The sequence below is a fragment of the Mesoplodon mirus genome (assembly GCF_964341445.2).
Source record: "Mesoplodon mirus genome assembly, chromosome: 13".
NCBI classification, from domain to species: Eukaryota; Metazoa; Chordata; class Mammalia; order Artiodactyla; family Ziphiidae; genus Mesoplodon; species Mesoplodon mirus.
The window spans coordinates 17175200-17184740 of NC_138989.1; the positions used below are offsets into that span (position 1 = coordinate 17175200).

Here is a 9541-nt window from a genome sequence, read left to right on the forward strand (position 1 = left end):
ATTTGAGATTTTTCTTCATTTAAATATGAGCATTTAAAATATAAATTCTTGGGAATTCCCTGGCAGTCCAATGGTTAGGACTTGGAAACATTCACTGCTGGGGCCCGGGTTCAGTTCCTGGTCAGGGAACTAAGACTCGCCCAAGCTGCGTGGCGTGGCGAAAAAAATCTATATCTATATATATATAGATATATATACATCTACACACACACACACACACACACACTCTAAGCATTGCTTTTGCAGTATCCCACAAGTTTGACATGTCATGTTTCCCATTTCTTTCCAAATTCCATTTCTTTCCAAAGTGTTTTTTCTAACTTTTCCTGTGATCTGCCCCCACTCTTTGATCCATGGGTTATGTAGAAGTGCATTATTTAGCTTTCAAATATATATATATATTTTTATAATAGTGTTTATTTTTACTTGTTGACAGTTTGCTTTATTTGTTTATTTATTTTTGGCTGTGTTGGGTCTTCGTTTCTGTGCGAGGGCTTTCTCTAGTTGTGGAGAGCGGGGGCCACTCTTCATCGCGGTGCGCGGGCCTCTCACTATCGCGGCCTCTCTTGTTGCGGAGCACAGGCTCCAGACGCGCAGGCTCAGTAATTTTGGCTCACGGGCCCAGTTGCTCCGCGGCATGTGGGATCTTCCCAGACCGGGGCACGAACCCGTGTCCCCTGCATCGGCAGGCAGACTCTCAACCACTGCGCCACCAGGGAAGCCCCAGCTTTCAAATATTTGAGGATTTTCTAGATTTTTATTATTTTTACTTTTGTTGTGGTGGAGGACACATTTTATATTGTTCAGTCCTTTTTCATTTATTATCTTGCAGCTCAGAACATGGTCTCTCTTGGTAAATGTTCTTTGTGCACTTGGAAGGAATATGTATTCTGTTATCGTTGGGTGGAGTCTTCTATAAATGTTAATTAGGTCAAGGAGTTTGTGTTAAATCTTTGATGTCCTTTCTCATTTTCTATTTACTTGGTCTATAAATTACTGAGGGAGGGATATAGAAACCTCAACTATACTTGTGGATTAGACTATTTTTCCTCTTATTTCTGTCAGTTTTTGCTTCATGTGTTTTGAAGTTCTACAATTAGCTGCATAAACATTTAGTATTATTATGTACTTCAGATAAATTACTTTATTATGGAATGATCTGCTTTAATAATGTTCCGTGTTCTGAAATCTATTTTGATATTAATGTAGCCACTCCATCTTTCTAATGGTTGGTGTTAGCATTATATATATTTTCCAAACTTTTTTTTTTTTTTTTTTTTTGCGGTACGCGGGCCTCTCACTGTTGTGGCCTCTCCCGTTGCGGAGCACAGGCTCCGGACGCGCAGGCTCAGCGGCCATGGCTCACGGGCCCAGCCGCTCCACGGCATGTGGGATCTTCCCAGACCGGGGCACGAAACCATGTCCCCTGCATCGGCAGGCAGACTCTCAACCACTGTGCCACCAGGGAAGCCCCTTTCCATCCTTTTAATCTATGTGTCTTTATGCTTAAAGTTTGTTTCTCAAAGGTAGTATATAATTGGACCTTGCTTTCAAAATCCCATCTGAGGGCCTCCCTGGTGGCGCAGTGGTTGAGAGTCCGCCTGCCGATGCAGGGGATACGGGTTCGTGCCCCGGTCTGGGAGGATCCCATATGCCGCGGAGCGGCTGGGCCCGTGAGCCATGGCCGCTGGGCCTGCGCGTCCGGAGCCTGTGCTCCGCAACGGGGGAGGCCACAACAGTGAGAGGCCCGCATACCGCAAAAAAAAAAAAAAAAAAAAAAAAAAAAAAATCCCATCTGAGAATTTCTGCCTTTTAATTGGGGTGTTTAGACCATTTACATATAATGCGAATATTTATATGTTTGGTTTTATATCTAGCACCTTGCAATTTGTTTTCTATTCGCCTCATCTCTTGTTTCCTTTTTTCTTTCCTTCTTTTGGATTATTTTTATGATTCCATTTTATCTCTTCATTGGCTTATTTTCTTTTCTTGGTTACTCTAGGATTTACAGTATACCTCTTTAACTTACCACAGTTTGTTTTCAAATAATATTATACCACTTCATATGTAATACAAGAATGTTAGAACAGTATATTTGCATTTCCTCTCTTCCAACCTTTGTGTGATAGCTGTCATACCTTTTACTTCTATATATTATGAACCTCACATCTTACTACTTTTGCTTGGAGCAGTCAATTATCTATCTATCTTCCATAAAAATAACTGTTTCTACTTCAGTAGTTAGGACAAAGGGAAATAAAACAAGTTAATTGTGGAAGATGATAAGGGGAGCATTTCAAGATCTTTAAAGGCTAATTTCTCTAGCACTCTCATTTAATATTATGCTTTATAAGGTCAGTGTGACCTACTGGCATTGGGAAGAAATGCTCATCCCCAAAGACTTACATTATAATCGGACAGAAGCTCCTGTGGATGTTCAAACTCGTGATGATATTCCTCAGCCTGCACATTACCCAATTGCCTGAGATTCAAGATTTGCTAGCACCACAGGGAGCTGTCCTTCTAATAAATCTCAACAGTCCAGGGAGATTTGGTTTAGTGTTCATAGGTGATTGTATTGTGTATTCCCTTCAGGGTCCATCCATCTTGTCATAGATGGCAGAATGTCATTCTTTTCTTATGGCTGAGTAGTATTCCATTTGTGTGTGTGTGTGTGTGTGTGTGTGTGTGTGTGTGTGTGTGTGTGTGTGTCGCATTTTTTAATTCATTCACCCATCAGTGGACACAGGTTGTTACAGGTAGATTAACTCAGGAACAGCCAGATGGAAGAGATGCATAGGGCAAGGTATGGGGGAAGGGTACGCGTTTTATGCAATAGTTGTTACAGGTATTTCATCTTTATACACTATATAATACTTACAATGTATGCCATACAATGTTAAAATTTTTGCTCAGCTGTATGTATGAAAGAAATTAAGAGAAAAGCCTTTTATATTTAATCCACGTATTTACCATTGTCAGTTTTATTAGTTATCTATTGCTGTATAACAAATCACCCCATACCTTAGTGACTTAACAGAGTAAACATTTATCTTCCACAGTTTCTGTGAGTCAGGGATTCAGAATTGGCTTAGTTGGGTGATTCTGGCTTGTGGTTTCTTGTGAGATTACAGTCAGAATATTGGCCAGGGCTGCAGTCATTTGAAGGCTTGACTCAGGTTGGAGGATCTGCTTCCAGAATTTCACATCACAGCACATTGATATTGGCTGTTGGCAAGAGACCTACATCAGTTTCTTACCACGTGGACCTCATCAATGCAGCTGCTTAAGTGTCCTCATGACATGGCACCTAACTTCCCCCAGTGTGAGTGATCCAGGAGAGTAAGATGGAAGTGGCCTTTTTTTGGTAAGTTCAGATGTCATTCTCATACCATAAAATTCACCCTTTTAGAAGTATACAGTTCAGTAGTTTTTTTAGGTATACTCACAAAGTTGTGGGATATTTCATATGATTGAAATGTTGTTTCCCTATATAATGCTCCATTTCTATCTTGTTGTTTTCAGTATTTTCAATTTTTAGTTCCTAGCAGTTTGATTATGAAGTCCCTGGGTAGGGGTTTCTTTACATTTATTCTACTTGTGGTTTGCTGTGATTCTTGAACTTTCCCCTAATTTGGAAAAATTCAGCCATTTTTTTTTTCAAAAAATTTTTTTCTGCCCTAATTCTCCCTCTCCTCTCATTCTGGGACTGCAGTTATGTGTATGTTAGACTGATGCTGTCCCACCGATCAACAAGACTGATTATATTTCTTTTTTCTCTTTTTTTTTGCCACAAACTCTTTTAAAATTAATTTTTATTGGAATATAGTTGATTTACAGTGTTGTTAGTTTCTGCTGTACAGCAAAATGAATCAGTTATACATATACATATATCCACTTTTTTAGATTCTTTTCCCATATAGGCCATCACAGAGTATTGAGTAGAGTTCCCTGTGCTAGACAGTCGGTTCTTACTAGTTATCTATTTTATATATAGTCGTGTGTATATGTCAATCCCAATCACCCAATTTATCCCTCTCCCCACTTTCCCCCTTGGTAACCGTAAGTTTGTTCTCTACATCTGTGACTCTACAAAACAGAAATAAATAGGTTCATCTGTACCATTTTTTTAGATTCCACATGTAAGTGGTATCACATTTGTCTTCCTGTCTTCACTCAGTATGACAACCTCTAGGTCTATCCAGGTCACTGCAAATAGCTTATTTCATTCTTTTTTATGGCTGAGTAATATTCAAATTGTATATATGTATCACATCTTCTTTATCCATTCCTCCATCGATGGACATTTAGGTTGATTCCATGTCCTGGCTATTGTAAATAGTGTTGCAATGAACACTGAGGTACATGTATCTTTTCGAATTATGGTTTTCTCCAGATATATGCCCAGGAGTGGGATTGCTGGGTCATATGGTAGCTCTATTTTTAGTTTTTTTAAGGAACCTCCATACTGTTCTCCACAGTGGCTGCACCAATTTATATTCCCAACAACAGTGTGGGAGGGTTCCCTTTTCCACACCCTCTCCAGCATTTATTGTTTGTAGATTCTTTAATGATGGCCATTCTGACTGGTGTGAAGTGATACCTCACTGTAGTTTTGATTTGCATTTCTCTAATAATTAGTGATGTTGAGCATCTTTTCATGTGCCTCTTGGCCATGTGTATGTTGTCTTTGGAGAAATGTCTATTTAGATCTTCTACCCATTTTTTTTGATTGGGTTTTTTTTTTTTTTTAATACTGAGCTGCATGAGCTGTTTGTATATTTTGGAGATTAATCCCTTGTCAGTTGCTTGGTTTGCAAATATTTTCTCCCATTCTGTGGGTTGTCTTTTCCTTTTGTTTATGGTTTCCTTTGCTGTACAAAAGCTTTTAAGTTTCATTAGGTTCCATTTGTTTATTCTGTCTTCCTCATTTTGGATGCCTATTTGCTCTATCTGTAACTATGGACCACTCCAGGTTGAATCTGTTTATCCTCATTTACTATAACTGCTTTCACACTAGAATGGCAGAGATGGGTATTTGTAATGGATCTTTGACCTTTAAAGCCCAAAGTATTTACTATTGATCCTTCACAGAAAAGGTTTACTAATCCTTGCTCTTTTTCAAGCTTAATGATTCTTTAATCTCTCATCTTCAATGTGCTGTTAATCCCATCTATTAAATTTACTTCAGGTATGGTATTTTTCAGTTCTACAATTTTTATTTGGTTTTGTTAGTTTCCCTGTTCACAATTCCTATTTGTGCATTTATAATTCTCAGGCATGTTTATAATAGTTGATTATTTTTAAAAATTTTTAATTAATTTTTATTGGGGTATAGTTGATTTACAATGTTGTGTTGGTTTCTGCTGTACAGCAAAGTGAATCAGTTATACATATATCCACTTTTTTAGGTTCTTTTCCCATTAGAGTATTGAGTAGAGTTCCCTGTACTATATAGTAGGTTCTTATTAGTTATCTATTTTATATATTGTTGTGTGTGTATGTCAATCCCAATCTCCCAGTTTATCCCTCCCCCACTTGGTAACCATAAGTTTGTTCTCTACATCTGTGACTCTATTTCTGTTTTGTAAATAGGTTCATTTGTACACATTTTTCAGGTTCCACATATAAGTGGTATCATATGTCTTTCTCTGTCTTATTTCACTCAGTGTGACAATCTCTAGGTCCATCCATGTTGCTGCAAATGTATAACAGTTGATTTAAAAATCTTGAGTGTTGGGCTTTCCTGGTTGCACAGTGGTTAAGAATCCGCCTGCCAACACGGGACACGCGTTCGAGCCCTGGTCCAGGAAGATCCCACATGCCACAGAACAACTAAGCCCGTGCGCCACAACTACTGAGTCTGTGCTCTAGAGCCCGCGTGCCACAACTACTGAGCCTGTGTTCTAGAGCCCGCATGCCACAACTACTGAAGCCTGCATGCCTAGAGCCCGTGCTCCGCAACAAGAGAAGCCACTGCAATGAGAAGCCCGCGCACCGCAACGAAGAGTAGCCCCTGCTCACCGCAACTAGAGAAAGCCCGCACGCAGCAACAAAGACCTGACGCAGCCAACTAAAAAAAAAATTTTGATTGTTAATGTTAACATCTGGATCATCTCAAAGTCAGTTTTCATTAATTGCTTTTTCTCTCGTGTATTGATCATTCTCTTGCTTTTTTGTATGTACAGTAATTTTGAATTACATCCTGGATATTTTGTTAATAATACACTGTAGAAATTCTGCTGATGAATATTTTTCAAGTAGGCAGTTAACCTGGCTGAACTCAGACTTAAAACTTGGGTTCCTCTTTGGTGAGCAGCAGCTGATACGTCTCTTTAGTTCTTTTAGCTGGCTGCTTGGAGTCTATATTTAGGGATCATAGAGTTGGGCATGTGGGGCTCCCTCTCGTTTCTGGGATTTACTCCCTCACAGTGCTGGGATCATTTCGAACACCTTTTTTATTGAAGCCAGGCTTCTATATAAGTTTTAACTACCCCACAGAGTGCCACTTGGGGCCTGTTATCAGACAAAAAGCCATAAAAGTGGGAACTTACCCAGTGCCGTTCATTTCCAACTGTCAGCTCCCCTCCAGTTTCTCCTCAGTGTGGTTGCTCTACACTGCCTTAAGGTTGCTTTCTACATTTTGTTGAGAATTTATAGCTGTCATTTGTGGGAGGGTTGGATGGAATAGGAGTTCTTCCATCATTAGCAGAAGCAGAACCTTCTCCATTGCTTTTCAAAAGATATTGTCTGTATTTTATCTACATTTTAAAGTTATTTTTAGCAGGATTGGTTTGAATTACAGTCCACCATTATTGGAGATCAGAACAGCAGTTGACAGTTGTTTTCATTTGTTTTTATGGTTTGTTGTTTTGTTTTAATGACAGCGATGGGGGACTCATCCTTTTAACACTGAAGCCTGTTTGGTTGTGACTTGCTAGGAGGCATGCGTCCTCGTCCCTGTGTGAGGCAGTTCCCTACTTTAGTGAGTAGTAGTCCATGTTGCTACAGCGTTACTGGGAGGGAGGTCTGCACACCCCTCTGGGCAGCAGCTGGGTCACGTAGGGCTCAGGCAACCAAACTCCAGCTCTTCCCTGCTTCCTAATAGGGTCAGTGGTCCCCCACTTCCAATAGGAAGCTGTTTGCACAGTCCTTCTCTGTTTACAGAAACTTCCCTGCTTTTGTTTAAGCCAAAAAAAAAACCTTCTGAAACTACCTTCTGAGAATGAACTCGGGCTTTGGAGGCAGGAAGACCTGGGGCAAAATTAGCTGAGCTTGAAACTCCTGGTCTGTGACACTGGTAATAAAATCTGCCCTGCCTATATTGTATCATGAGATTTTTCAAGTCTGAGATGACTGACCACCATTCTGGCCCACAATGTGGAACATACACTGGACTTGGGAAGAACAGGGCAGAGGTGGCGGTAACAGTCCTTGTCTCCTCTGGGTAGTGGTTGGGATTGAAAGTGTTTTGGAGTGAGTCCTAGGCCACTGAGCCAGCAGTATTTAATGACCCAGCTGTATTTTCTGAGGGTAGGGGCTATCAGCAATTCTGTGATGGGGAGAAATACAGTGGTTAAGGTCACAGGCCAGTGTTTAGGGCTTATTCTGCCACTTACCAGGTGGTGATATCAGGGGTTGGGTGAGTTCCTCTGTAAAACTGGTGATAGTAGCACCTACCTCGGGATTCTTGTGGGCTGTCACTGATGTCCGGTGCGTAGCTCTCATTTGCAGTAGCTCTCTCCATCAGACTTCCCCGTGTTTGATTTGACCCCCTGTCCTAGGCCTCAGGGCTCTCCTTGGATCATGGTTAGGTTCCCTCTCCTTGCTTCACATCCTCCTCAAATTTGCTAAGCCTGGAAGTTGTGTCCTCAGACAAATTATCAAGAGAAATGTTGGGCAGGGCAGGGCTGAGGACAAAGGCAAGGTCCTTTGGGATAACAGGGTCATTCAACTAGTTATTAATCTATTTCATCAATGATATTTTGATGCCCCAATTTCCCCACCTTGACCCAGAGGATAGATAATCTCCCAAATGCTTTGTTGAAGTCTTTTAAGAGTAGACTTCAGGAGAAAAGACAGTCTGTTCAATAAGTGGTGCTGGGAAAACTGGACAGCTACAAGTAAAAGAATGAAATGAGAACGCTTCCTAACACCATACACAAAAATAAACTCAGAATGACACAACATTGTAAAACAACTATACCTCAATATAAATAAACTCAAAATGGATTGAAGACCTAAATGTAAGGCCAGATAGTATAAAACTCTTAAGAGGAAAACATAGGCAGAACACTCTTTGACATAAATCACAGCAAGATCTTTTTCGATCCACTGCCTAGAGTAATAAAAAACAAAAATAAACAAAATGGGGCCTAATTAAACTTAAAAGCTTTTGCACAGCAAAGGAAACCATAAACAAAATGAAAAGACAACCCTCAGACTTGGAGAAAATATTTGTAAACGAAGCAGCTGACATGGGATTAATCTCCAAAATATACAAACAGCTCATGCAGCAGCTCACTACCAAAAAAACAAACACCACAATCAAAAACTGGGTGGTAGGGCTTCCCTGGTGGCGCAGTGGTTGAGAGTCCGCCTACCAATGCAGGGGACACGGGTTCGTGCCCCCGTGTGGGAAGATCCTACATGCTGTGGAGCGCCTAGGCCCGTGAGCCATGGCCACTGAGCCTGCGCGTCCGGAGCCTGTGCTCCGCAACGGGAGAGGCCACAACAGTGAGAGGCCCACGTACCACACACAAAAAAACCAAAAAACAAACAAACAAACAAAAAAACCCGGGTGGTAGACCTAAATATACATTTCTCCAAAGAAGACATACAGATGGGCCAAAAAAAACCATGAAAAGATGCTTAACATCACTAATTATTAGAGAAATGCAAATCAAAACTATAATGAGGTATTCACACCAGTCAGAATGGCCATAATCAAAAAATCTACAAACAATAATGCTGGAGAGGGTGTGCAGAAAAGGGAACCCTCTTGCACTGTTGGTGGGAATGTAAATTGGTACAGCCACTATGGAGAACAGTATGGAGGTTCCTTAAAAAACTAAAAATAGAGCTACCATATGACCCAGCAATCCCACTCCTGGGCATGTATCTGGAGAAAACCATAATTCAAAAAGATGCATGCACCCACTGTTCATTGCAGCACTATTTACAATAGCCAAGTCATGGAAGCAACCTAAATGTCCATCGACAGAGGAATGGATGAAGATGTGATGCGTATATAAATGGAATATCACTCAGCCATAAAAAGGAATGAAATAATGCCATTTGCAGCGACATGGATGGACCTAGAGATTGTCATACAGAGTGAAGTAAGTCATAAAGAGAAAGACAAATATATAATATCGCTTATATGTGGAATCTAGAAAAATGGTACAGATGAACTTATTTGCAGAGCAGAAACAGAGTCACAGATGTAGAAAACAAACTTACCAAGGTGGGGAGGGGGTGGGTGGGATGAATTGGGAGATTGGGATTGACATATACACACTACTATACATAAAATAGATAA

General features: G+C 40.5%; 1 protein-coding gene across 4 annotated transcripts in view; it reads left to right on the forward strand.

Annotated features, from left to right (window-relative positions):
• ACADS (acyl-CoA dehydrogenase short chain) overlaps nucleotides 1-7334 on the forward strand; it is a 37676-nt gene extending 30342 nt beyond the window's left edge. Inside the window, exon 10 of one of the 4 annotated variants that reach the window (XM_082641066.1) lies at nucleotides 5759-7333. In XM_082641066.1, the coding sequence (XP_082497192.1) occupies nucleotides 5759-5839 (81 nt within the window). In that variant the 3' untranslated portion in view covers nucleotides 5840-7333. Of the gene's footprint in view, nucleotides 1-5669 lie in introns of all 4 variants that reach the window. The other 3 variants (XM_082641063.1, XM_082641064.1, XM_082641067.1) reach the window with 3 other exon arrangements.
• The last annotated feature ends 2207 nt before the right edge of the window (nucleotides 7335-9541 follow it).